Raw genomic sequence first — 13,899 nt, 5'->3', positions numbered from 1 at the left:
CATACCAACAAAAATGTTTTGCAAATTATTTTTGAGAATCATACCATTATTGATGCACAGACATATTATAATAAATGGGTAATTTATACGAAGTTAAAGATATTTGACTGTAACAGGTTTAAAAAGCCTACTGCCACAACTCTAATACATTCCCACGCAGGACTAAAGCTAGGGATGAACCTTGTGAATAGAAAACTCTTTAAAAGTACTCTTCATGTCTGTAACAAAGTATTAATCATAAAAACAAATTTGTTGTTGTCTAAAAGAATCAGATCTAAAACTATGGAAAATAGCTTTTAATTTACTGAAGGTTCTGTATCAAAAATCTTATTCAAAGTTCATTGTTATGGGGAATGTGTAGTGTAACTACAAGTATCGGGACAAAATGGCTTGATCAAAATATAAGAAGTGACTTTAGCTTAAAGACTAATTGTGCTTTCTTTTATTTATTCTTCAAAGATATTAAAGTATACAAACTGTTTATTAATTTACTTTTTCTACCAATAATTTTCTGACCCAAAGTCCTACAACACAGTTCCACAGTAAACAAAACAAAGGCAAACAGGTAATGACAAAAAGTAACAAGAAAAAAAATAAACGACGCAAAGCGACACAAAATACTGTAAAATTCATTTCGTCACGCGTTACCCTGGTGCTATCCAAAAATCCTGGGGAGAACACTGTTGTGTTTGTGTTTGCTCTTGATTAAAAGACATCTGTGCCTGAGCCATCGTTCTACAGTATGTCAGTTGCATAGTGCATGAAAACTGCTCACTTGATATTAAAATAAAACCTCAAACATATTGAGAGTAACTGTAGTAGGCTTTTTTCACAGAGATACTTTAAAAAAAATATTGAATTTATTTTACAAATTCCCTGAATTTAATCAGTGAATCTGTAAAAAAGATCTTAATTATTTCAGGGATTTTGTAAAATCACTAGTCAAAATCAGGGATTTTATAAAATCACTAATCAGTTCAGTGATTTTACAAATTCCCTGAAATTTCAGTGATTTTACAAATTCCCTGTAACATAATCAGTGTTTAAAAACTGTTGTTTGATCAATAATTTATTATGCCAAGATATTGAGCAATAGGCCTAGTTTTATTTTGATGGCTTCCCTAAACTGAATTTACAATAAACTGGGAAATTTTTACTGAAATTCTTTCATTTTCAGATTTTGTCCTGGAGATAGCAATTTTTTTATATATATCCAAAGGGAAGGAAATAATAAACAGAAAATGAAAATAATAACCGAAAAATTGCATTCTTGTCCTAGAGACATACTTGCTCCAAAATGCAGAATTATGATACATGTAACCAAAGGGGTTTTATAATTTTCTAATACTCATATAATAATACAAAAATATTGTATTGTATTATAATCTTATTCTTTCATTTTCCTATACAATAATTTTCACACCTTTAGTAAATTCTCTTTTAAATTAAGAAACAGTTTATTGTAATACAAGATATTTTGTATTGATGAAACTTCTGACGTCACCTATTGTTTATTATGCATATTGTTTATATTGTTTGTAATATGCCATATGTATACACTGTACATGTACTTGATTATACTGATGAGCCGTAAGGCTCAAAGTTAATAAAGAATTTGAATTTGAATTTAGTATGAATTAATGTCTTTCATATTAATTTCTGTAACTCAATAAATAACTAAATCTGTCACAAACATTTAAAAATCATATGTCACTAATTAAGATTAACATATTATTTGTCTATACATGTAAATATTTAAATTTGTAAAACATTTATATTTTCTAAAAGTCCAATTTTTAAATAAAATGATAAAATTAGAATTAAGTCCAAAAATGCCTGGTGACATATATATTAAAATAAAGACACTGTGTGTTTCTCTTTTTATATATGATCTGCAGTTCTCAGCCAACTTTTCATGAAGCAAATGCGTGAGATTTGGCCAAAATTGAAAAGATCAAAGAGAAAAAAACAATAGATCAAAGGAAAATGCCGCTAAAAAAAGCATGAACATGCCTGAGTCTCAAGCTAAATGCATGAGATTTGGCAGCCCTGGATCTGCTTCCATTATATGTGTTACATATACATTTTTTCATTGGTTAACATGGTTAAAAAACAAGGATTTGTATAGTAATACTATACAAATCCTCGGTTAAAATTACTTTAAATAAAATTGCTAAAATTTGGAAGTCCTGACTGCTGGTACATATTTGTCATTTGTAATTTAGGGTTTCATCTATAAGTGGGTCACATCTGACGTTCTAACAAAATTGTTCCAAATTGAAACTACGCCCTCATAAAAGATGAACAGTTGTTGCATCAACCCACATGTAAGTCTCCCTAAAGCAGGGTTCTCTATGGTGAGTTATGAAAAGTTTTACTGATGAGCCAAAGATGTATAAAGTTATAAAATATTTTATTAATTACATTTGTATCTTTTAAAACAATTTATATAATAATCATGATAATTAAGTAATCTAAATATGATGTAATTTCCCTCCTCCTATTTGTCATAGAGACTGAAATTTAAAATTTAATAGCGATACAATAAATTTTCTCGCAGTGGACAAATGGGGACAAAATTGAATAAATTCCCAGGTTTTGCCTTCAATTTATTTTTTTGAAATTCATCTATTGATTTCATTTTCTATTTAGAAAAAGTAATTTCAATAAGATTTTTTTTAATTTCTTGTCGATTCTTGACTGGTCTTGTCTCAAAATGTCAGATTATCCACTTGGATTGGAGCACTAACATCTTAATACCTTGTTTATTGCTAAGATTTCACTCCTGTGACTGCAGTCTGAGGCCATTCATGTAAAACCAACTATGCATAATATATTATAATGACAACTAACTTACCTTTTTCAGAAATTAATTAATCGAAACTTATCTCACATCATGAGCTTTATATTACTTAGCTAGCCTTTGCTTTTAACGTAACGGTACCCAAATTGCACCGAGTACCCAAATTGCACCTATTTAGCAAAACTAGCAGCGAAAATCTTACAAGATTTCATAGAGACTAAACAATTTGTATTTTTATGATTTGATACTAAGCACATCTTTCAACATAGGTAAAACTATTTAGATATGCACAAAACGTTCACAGTATTTATCAACAGATGAAGTATTTACTGAAAAAGCAAAATGTACTGAAACGTCGTCATGCGACGTCATCAAAACGTCATCTTTTTAAAATGAGCAAATACAATATGTTACAAGTATCCATTTAAAAAATAATGAAGAGTAAGCAAGGACTAATATCCAATTGTTCAAAATATTTGAAGAAATTAAACAAAAGCTCTGTTATTAGACTATGACGATGTGAATTTAAGCATGAATGCAATTTGGGTACTCCTCATTTCAGAATCATTGATGGTTTGGAGCACAGGCACTTGTTTCTATCCATACGAAGGTCGACTATCCATATAAATAGAATATATTTATATGGATAGTCGACCTTCGTATGGATAGAAACAAGTGCCTGTGGTTTGGAGGTCAGTTTAGGCCAATTTTTCTACGATTCCATGTGGAATAAAAATCAAATTGGTGTACCTTTATAATAAGAAAGGATACGGCTACAAAATAAACACAGAATGGACATTTTTGTCTTTATCATAAAAAAACGTAGATGAAAAAATGTCAAAATAGGTGCAATTTGGGTACCGTCACGTTATACATAGATATAAGCATGACGAAATGTTGACTGATTTTATCGTCATTTGAAAACTAGTACAAACGTAGACTGGTTAGTACAAACGTTTATGCATATTCGGGATTTTTAATATAAATTTGTTTATAATCACCTTGTTTAAAAACTAACAATAAAGCTTGGACAGTGTTACTTGGGAAAATTGTCTAACCAGTCACTGATTTTAAACAGGTAAATCAAAAACAAAACAAATCAAACCCGGAACTACAGTATTACTTATAAATAACAGCAAATCCGGTACACACTAGAATAAAGTCCGGAAATAAAATATGTTGAGAATTTTGTGAGAAATATCGATTTTTGTTTATCAACACATATTTTGTTGATCCTTTTTTAATCTAGAATGCAAAGAAAAAGTTCAAAATCGTACATTTATTAGATATAAGAAGATGTGGTATGAGTGCCAATGAGGCAACTCCCATCCAAGTGACAAAGTGAGCCACAGTCGCTGAATTCACAAACCTTGATCACTATGGAATTAAAGGCAACACAAATGATTGGATAAAAGGCTTTCTTTCTGATAGAACACAGTGCATTGTCATAGAAGGGGAACAGTCTGATATCATAAATGTAGAGTCTGGAGTCCCACAGGGTTCTGTACTAGGACCAAGCCTCCGGTTCCTTTTCTCCACAACTTGAATGACATGCCGGACAACATTTCACCAACAGTGACTGAGGCTATTTGCAGATGACACCATTGAGTATATCATTGTCTCATCAGAAAGCAACATCATACAAGTAGACCTCAACAAGCTAGTCAAGCTAGCCACGTGGGAAGAAAACTGAATGATGCAGTTCCACCATGGCCACAACTTAGAACATGTATGATCAGCCCAGGGTCGTAACTACATTAAGGCAAATGAGGCAAATACCTCATGTTAGAAATTTAAAAAAAAAACTGAAACAAAATATTGTCTTCATATCAAATTGTTTTCACGGAAAGTGTCTTGCAAGAAGCAAGTTCTCTTCACTCTCTGGTGTCGCCCCTGCATATCAAGTTTTCGTTATCCATGTTTCTATTTTCCTTTTAGTTTTCAGAGTTGATGGTCTATTGTTTGTACTTCTGTGTCCCGGGTTTGTCTTTTGTTCATTTATTGTCCTACTTTATGACTTTAGTCTGAGTGTTGATTTTCATTTGTAAACGTGGTTTTGCAATGTTGCATGTCCTCCGATGTCCAGACATTGTGCGAGAAAATATTTAAAGAATATACGATGCTACTGGACATAAAAAAATGTTCCTTTCTGCATGGATAATTGAAATTGATATCAAAGAATACAAAACAGTTTTTTTTTGTAAATAAAACTAGTTAGCTGACATGGTTTGAATTAAAGTAAGGTCACCTATTTCCCGGTATCAAATAATTTGAAAAAAACAACAAGGTATTGCCATATATTATATGACCTTTTACATTGAAGGGTTAAACTTGCATTAAGTCGTGTTGACGTTCACAGGACCTAATCGCACACAAAGTTAATGCATAGAAAAAATACAAATGATCAATGGTCAAAGTTTTTGTTCCTGTTCTTCATCTTGATAGTTGCTGGAGGGTCTTCAACAATACTTTGAAGGAATTATTAATACCGTTAAACAAGGTGAAGATGGTCCCTAGTGTGGACGCAGTACTAGTACTTAGAATATAATACTGCACTGTCACTATATTTGAATCTAGTCTTTAAAAAATCACCAAAGTCTAAGCACAATACAAGACAAGAACAGACAGACAGACAGACAGATCCGGTATTACTAATTATGAGAATTACGATTTTTGCTTTATCCTACATATCGGTCTTTTAATGTTGTCTCTAGAACCTAAAAGTCTAAGATTACAATAAATCTATGTTTTTGCTTTGGGACCAGAATATTGTAGAAAAAAAATAGGTAAAAATTAATTAAGCCGTTTAAATGCAAGAAAGAGTCTGGGAAACGCTCAGAATGGACTATTTTGCGTTATTTTTCTCAGAGCTTCTTGAGCGGCCCCCAGACCCCTCGCTAAAATTTTTTCGCCTCGCTACGCTCGGCGAACATATTTTGCCTCACTATTAAAAGAGGCTAGTTTCGGCCCTGTAGGTTGACATGTCTTCCAGCGGAATGATGGCAGGTAACTTGCGATCGTTAGCACGTCAAAATTCCGGTTAAGTAACAATGTTGGTCTAGTCTTCTCTGTACCTATTCTTATGGTTAATGATTATGTATTAAAAATAAATATATCCTAATTGATGCTTTTAACATGTTCTCGTATTTTATAAGCTTTATAACTTGCTGTTGGACATATATATATAATGATTTTGTACACTACAAAATATAATATATAACAAGTCAAAAAGGGTACAACATCACCATTAAATAACTATAAAATGAACAAATATTAGATATTTCGGATAACAGATATCCTTCTTCGGTAATAGCACGATGTAAAATGAATCATGTCAATATATTCAAATTGAGACACTATCAAAATCTTGAACGTTTATACAATTTAAACGGACACCACAGACGCTGGTACAATTTTAAAATTTCCAAATACGACGTAAAGATTACAAAGATATGCCAAATAAAAATAGTTATTTGCGATGTGAACTGGCACAACTCTAAATTTCCAAAGGTTGTGACAGTTTAGATGTGATAACTGCATGGAGGGCAGTCCTCAAACAAAAAAATCAAAAATGCCCTAACCGATCCAAGTTGGTATAATATTTCAAATTTGACAACGGTAGGGCAATTGCAACAGAAACTACATATTTAAGCCTCCCAAACGAATAGCAGTTTAACAATGATTAGAAAAATAAGTTTTATCTAATAAGGTAAAATAATTGAACGTGGCTACGTACTTATACATCCATCCCAAATGAATGGAGCCCTGTAATTTAAACTGGTAATTTTAAAAAAATCTTCAAACTGTAAAGCCAGTACGGAAGCCGGAGTTACTGGAAACAAGTGATGACAGGAAAATGAGTGACTCATTCTATGTTTTTTCATTTATGCCATCTGGGGAAACTGTCCTTTATAACTTTCTTATCCAAAATCTTTCCCGAGCGACTCTGTCGACCTTCGACCAACCCTCGTTGTGGTCTATGATTGTGATGGTAAGGTGTTTGAGATCAGCTTGGGCGTGCCCAGGTGATCTCAAATGACGACTTACGGGTAGGTCGGGCTTGCAAGTGTAGTCACTTCGATGACCATTCATGCGTTTGTTGAATGGCTGCTCTGTCTCGCCAACATACTGCATGCCACATCGACACTGAAGGAGGTATACCACATTCTGGGTTTTGCAAGTTACATTGCAAAATATAGTGTACACAGACCCAATCGAGTGGCAAGTAAATGTTTGAGTATTTAGTATTTGTTGACAAGTCAGACACCGTCTGTTACCACATGACTTGCACCATCCTGCAATTGAACAGCTTTTATTTGAGGAGACGTCAGCTCTTACAAATAAGTCTTTCATACTTGCTGGTCTCTGAAAAGCTAAGACAGGAGGATTGGGAAAGATCTTGGATAATTTAGGGTGTTTGGCAATAATTTGCCAATTGGCACGGATCAAACGTGAAAGGTTAGTAAAGGCTGGATTGTATGTTAGAACAAACGGGACTATTTTGCTACGCCTCTTCCGTTTGTACTGTAAGAGGTCATTGCGGCTGTTATTGTTAGCGCGCGCAAACCCCTTATCTATGTCCAATTTTTTATAGCCTCGTTTTGTCAAAAATCCGCGAAGTTCCTGTAACCGTTTCGTGACAGCCTCCTCAGAGGAGCAAATCCGCTTTACTCTGAGAGCTTGACTGTACGGGGTATTTTCTGTACAGTGTTTGGGGTGACAGCTTTGGGGAGAAAGGTACTGATGTTTAATGATGTTTAAACATGAGAGCTTTTAACAGGTTAACAATTTTTGATTTTGCTCAACACAGACAACATTCAATTTAAAATACTGATGACTGATAACAGTGAAAAAAAAAAAACCCAAGCAATTAACAGTTGTCATTTCATTTGTTCACAATGCCAATTTTAAGAAAACGGATAACAGTTGACATGGTTAACAAACAAAAAACATAGTATAGCACATATTTAAAATAAAATATAAAAAAATGTAACGGCTAAAACACCTCAACAGAAATGATCTTGTCCCCTTTAGCAAAACAACGGTTGTATCTAATGGAACATGCATTTAGTCTGGTTTCAAGCGAGGGTTTTGTTGAACTTTTTATTATCATTTAGTTAGAGGACATCATCATGATCTATATAGCAGAACATGAAGTTAAAGGATTATGCTAGGTTCTTTTCATTCTTCATAAGAAGCTCTTGTATGAAGTCATCCTCAAATGATTAAAGGAACAAATCGGCTTACTAACACAGTTGTATCTAGTGGAACATGAAATAAGCCTGGTTTTAAGTGGAGGTTTTTGTTGACTGATCTTAGTATGTTTATATTGTTAAATATTCTTTCGGTAATCGGTCTTTCTTCCCTTTAATTTATATATTTTCGATTGCCAAATTTACGTCTTCTTCTCTCTTTGACTGGCAAAGTAAAGTATGATTTTATTGGGGGGGGGGGGGGGGGGGGACAAAACAGTGTACCGTGATAAATACTATAGTCTTGGAGTAAAGATTTATTGTAAAGTTGTCATTGGTCTTTGAACGGCTAGTTTTCAGTTCATCACTGAGAGTACTCTTAGATCGGAACGTCATATTTTGTATCTTTATGAAAGATTTTTTTTGTACTTCGTGTCAAACTGAGAGCAATTTCAAATTGATTTTTACAGATTTTTTTGCCTCATCATGTTGTGCTGTTATGCCACTGTCCCAGGTTCGCAGAGGGATGGTTAATCGCTCCAAACTCTATATTTTGAGCCTTCCTTTTTTTACAACCACTTATTATACAAAAAGAGTAAAACCAGGACAAATTTTAACTAAGAACGATTGAACTCTTTCTTTTTTAAAACGGTCGTTCTAGATGTATTGAAAAAAAACAAACCCTGGAGAAACATTTCCCCAAAGAAGAGACATATAATACAATTGTAAAATAACATTGTATTATGTCTCTGTTCCAAGGTACTTAACAAGCAGTATTACTTTGGTTATAATGAAAACTCCATAAGGCTTCAAGGAACCAAAAATAGGAGCCATTGTTCAGAAATATAAACCAATCGAAACAAAACATAACAGGGAACAAGTGTTGTTACATTAAAAAATTCAAAAATGGCTTTCAGCAGTCATTGTCTACTATGAAACATTATTGGAAATTACATTTTGATTTCAGCTTAAATAAATTGGTTCGCTAAGCGCAGCTGGATAAGACCATAGAGGTCCAACCCTGAACAATTGGGACAAAAATGAACACAATATTTGCGCTTGATACAGGTCTGAATTTGGATTGTAATTTAATATTTGACACATAATAGGTTTCGGACACAGGATAACTGTATTCAATATTTTGCTTTTGTGCAATACACTCTGCTGTTGCGTATTGAACCTCCCCCTCTTTTTTTGGCCAAAATTTCAGAAATCTGAAATGAAAAAAAATTGCCCCCCCCCCCCCCCCAATTTCTTATTTACCCCCTCCCCCTTTTCCCTTTTTCCAAAGAAAAAATTATTTCCCTCAAGTTATGGTCGTAATCAGAATTCAAATTTGTAATAGAGTTTGCAACTTTAATTACCCATTTAGATACATCATAAAAGTCTTAAAATAGAAAATGACAAACATAAGCATGGCTAAAATAATATTAATCAATAATAACTTCCAAAAAAAATTGACAGCTAATCACCTCAAGACAGTACATTTCTTTATACATAATTTACAAGCAGTGTAAGGGAGGTAATCCAAATATACACAACATTGTACTTAAAATGTGCATGGATTACCTCCCTTACACTGCTTTGAAATTGTCTTAATTGTACATTAACCATGAAACCTTGTTTTCTCACTTTTTACCCCTAATTCCTAAATGGTTTGAGCTTTAACCCCTTGAAGTCAATCCTAACAATCCCTTTGTGGTATAATTTCAGAGATTCATACACTTAAACACAAGTTTTTGTCTGGAAACTACAAAAATGCTTATTTGGGCCCCTTTTTGGGGCCATTATTCTCAACTAATGGAACCATAACCCCCAAAATTAATTCTGACCTTACTTTTGTGGTTATAAACCTTGTGTTTAGATTTCATAGATTTCTTTTTACTTATACTAGTTATTGTCTGGAAACCAACTGTTTTCTGATGATGACGACGTGATACCAATATACGCCCAATTTTTGCAGTCTTATAAAAAAAAATGGATAAAAGGCCATGAAAACAAACTATGCTGAAATTTTCTCTAGGCCGTACTTACTGTATGTTATTACTTTCTTTCTGAGATAGTTTGTTTCTGTTATTTGGGCAAGACGAGTCCAAATGAGTGTTTCTGGTTCTTAAAAGCCTCTTATTTAGATCTTAATTTCCTTAAAATGAATCACATGGGCTGCACCTATCAATACTTGCATTGTTAAACAATTTCGAATGTAAAGGACCTCTTTCAGCATGACCTTGCATTAACAGAATAGTAAATTTTATATGGTTGGAGATATCATAAACTTTTGAATACATACATCAGAGGACTACATATCAGCATTGTATCTATAATGAGTATCCTATAAAAAAATAATAATAATATAAGCCAGTATACTAGTAGCATTCCATTTTGGCCCTATTTTCCAAATTAAGAGCAATCTTTTTATGTCCTTGTTCAAGTAAGTGGACATACTGTTGGGAGCTGGACTGTACAGGGTTTATAACTGTGTGTTTATCTTTCATAACACAAGGTTGAGAAAACAAAGGTGGAATGTTTGTGCAAATCCAAACTGATTTAACCAAATGACATTTGCTATCTAGACCATATGTTGTTGCTTTTTGCTAGTATCCTTTTTTTCTTGCAGGAATGGGTTGTTGATAATTAGTCAACATGTTGTACTGTCCAATACTAAGGTAATCCCTGTAACCCTCTTAATGTAATAACTAACAATTCAATTGTAAAGAAAGATACTTCAGATGTGTTAATATATTTATTTAGTAACATATTGTTGCTATATGGCAACATATCTCCAGTAAATAAAACAAATATTATAAAAATATCACAACTTCTAATTATAAATCTATATAATTACATAAATTCTAAAACAATATACAAATTATTACAACGGATAAATATCCAACACCAAACACTTCTTGATGTAAGACAAGTATATAATACTGATTATGCTTATACTCAGAATCCTGACAACAGAAACTATACATTTATTTGGATAAATATCTATTTTTCCCAAGGTAGCCATATTTTGAACTAGAGGCTCTTAAGAGCCTGTGTCGCTCACCTTGGTCTATGTGCATATTAAACAAAGGACACAGATGGATTCATGACAAAATTGTGTTTTGGTAATGGTGATGTGTTTGTAGATCTTACTTTACTGAACATTCTTGCTACTTACAATTTCCTCTATCTGTAATGAACTTGGCCCTATAGTTACAGATGAAAATATTTTGTAAAAACTTACCAAAATTTACCAAATTAATGAATTTTGTTAAAAATTTACTATAAAGGGCAATAACTCCTTTGGTCATGTTGACTTATGTGTAGATCTTATTTTGCTGAACATTATTGCTGTTTACAGTTTATCTCTATCTATAATTGTATTCAAGATAATAACCAAAAACGGCAAAATTTCCTTAAAAATTACCAATTCAGGTGCAGCAACCAAACAACCAGTTGTCCGATTCATCTGAAAATTTCAGGGCAGATACATCTTGACTTGATAAACAATTTTACTCCCCTGTCAGATTTGGTCTAAATGCTTTGGTTTCAGAGTTATAAGCCAAAATATACATTTTACCCCTATGTTCTATTTTTAGCCATGGCGGTCATCTTGGTTGGTTTGGCGGGTCACCGGACACATTTTTTAAACTAGATACATTTCAAATGCTGTGAATTCATTGGTGTAAACGTATTTCATGGATTGTACAAAACAAAATGTTGTTTAATGGGTTCTTTTTTAAAATTATAGGTGGTACAGGTAAAAAAAAAGTTGGATAGATGAGATCAAAGGTAATCAAGAACAAAGGTTTTTTCAATTAGAGTTTTGGTTAAATGACAGGTGAAAACTAAGACTGAACATTAATAGCCGGATTAAATTTTAGGTAGTATTATTAAGCATAGTATGTTAAAATGTGCATTTAGTTAATGTCATGTAAATCATTTGAAAGTATTTTTATGTTTTTTTAACTGTTAATCAAAATGTGAATTGGATAGAAAAATATCAGTTGCACTTTTATTCATGAAGAGATTTGTCAATTAGATGGAGCTTTTTTTTGTGTAATAGATCCCCTTCGTTCATTTTTTTCTGTTCTTCTGACAAAGATCCAAATGGGACAAAATAAAAGTTGAATACGTTTTACTACACAAAGACTGAACAGATCAAAATTCACACAACATATATACATATATAAACAAAAGCAAAAGCAATTCAAGCACAATGGTTATAAAATACTGGCACAGAAATATCAATAGCACACTGTGACTAAATAAAGGTTCAGTAGATTCACACAACATACAATGGCACTAAAGAAATGTTCAGAAGATACACACATCATACATTTAAAAAAAAAAGTAATTCAAGCACAATGGTTTAAAAAACGTAGCACAGAAATATCCATAGCACACACTAAAGGAATGTTCATTAGATCTTCATCCTAGTTTCAGTAGGTGGGATACTGCAGTGTAGTGATATACGTTGATGAAATTTCAGATTGAATGGCTATATATATGCTACAACATGAGCTTAACTATGAAATATAATCTTATAAGAATAGAGTTCATTCATTCATTCATTCACATGTTTTGGAAAAATTGCTGAGTACTGTAACATAGTTTTAATTTTTAACACCAAATATGCTGAACACGAACAATGTTTAATTTGGTAATCACCTTGAATCATCACCAGTATTATAAAACAGGTGTCACATTTATTGTAATGTTATAACTTGCACTTACAATTTAAAAAGTGATAAAATGTTTATATAAAAATATTACTGATTTGTGGGTTTCTTCTGTATAAATGATGAAACATTTATTTATTATCTAAAATGTACTAAATTTTATTTAAAAAAAGTTTACTATCACCTGTTTTATATATATTTTTTAAATAATATAAAAAACATACAGGAACAAATTTACTGTCAAATTTTAGAAAGACACCCTTATTATTACTAAACAAACAACCCAATAATTAACAAAAATAAAAAGTTGGCTAAATGAGAATACCTTATTTTAAAAAGTTGGATAAATGGGAAGACACCAACAGATATGCATTATATAGCTAGCATGGTAGTACATGAATAATGACTTGATTTGATCTAATTATATTTACTTCACACTATAATAACTATATATTAAATACATATTTTTAGAAAATATCTATCTAATTTTATTCTAAAGGGATTCATTAAAATTTACATTAATTTAATAGAATTTTATTTTTAAACAAAACACTATATTTTTTTATTTATACAAACATCTCAAAATAAAACACAAAAGAGTAATCAAACGGTCAACATTTTGTGATTTTGTTTTGAAATCATTTTACTTTTATCCTTAAATTTAGTAAACAAATTTAATCACTTTCTAAGTGTCAAACATGAGCAACTAAAATTGATTTGCAAGGGTGAAGTGTTGTTTATCATAAACTATATTATGCTACCCTAAAGTTTGATCAAGCTTTTTGTTCATAAGTGAATTTGTTCAACAGACAAAAAATCTTCTAACTGTCGCATAAGGTAAACGAACAAAAAGCTCCACCTTTAGGTTTCAATGTGGCTGATTCTTCTATGTCAAATGACTGATTTGGATCCATTTCAAAGTTAAATCTCTGCACTATCTTTGACAATATCATCTTTGCCTCAATCTACAAAAGTTTAATTTAACAGTAACTTCAATATTTGTTTGCTAATTTTAAAAGTGCACTAACTCAATACATCTATGTCATATGTGAATTTGTAATATGAATATTTGTTTGTTTTTTATTACAGTATTAAAGGACAAGGTATGATAAGGCTTGTTTATCTAAGGTACTTAATTGTTAACAAGAATGTGTCCCCAGTACACGGATGCCCCACTCGCACTATCATTTTCTATGTTCAGTGGACCATGAAATTGGGGTCAAAACTCTTATTT

At 32.1% G+C, this 13,899-nt stretch overlaps 1 protein-coding gene across 5 annotated transcripts in view; it reads right to left on the bottom strand.

The window, feature by feature from the left end:
- The window catches only part of LOC139514413 (cholesterol 24-hydroxylase-like), a 57,253-nt gene that overhangs the window by 23,641 nt on the left and 19,713 nt on the right, over positions 1–13,899 (bottom strand). For 2 of the 5 annotated variants that reach the window (XM_071303615.1, XM_071303620.1), the window contains one exon: positions 11,936–13,630. The exons of 1 other annotated variant lie outside the window; for it this stretch is intronic. In XM_071303615.1, coding sequence (XP_071159716.1) covers positions 13,487–13,630 — 144 coding nt within the window. In that variant the 3' untranslated portion in view covers positions 11,936–13,486. Of the gene's footprint in view, positions 1–2,857; positions 2,968–3,804; positions 3,929–11,935; positions 13,631–13,899 lie in introns of those variants that run through there. 2 more of the 5 variants (XM_071303619.1, XM_071303617.1) reach the window with 2 other exon arrangements.

Source organism: Mytilus edulis, chromosome 3, assembly GCF_963676685.1.
Source record: "Mytilus edulis chromosome 3, xbMytEdul2.2, whole genome shotgun sequence".
NCBI classification, from domain to species: domain Eukaryota; kingdom Metazoa; phylum Mollusca; class Bivalvia; order Mytilida; family Mytilidae; genus Mytilus; species Mytilus edulis.
This window is presented reverse-complemented; position numbering and strand designations above follow the sequence as displayed.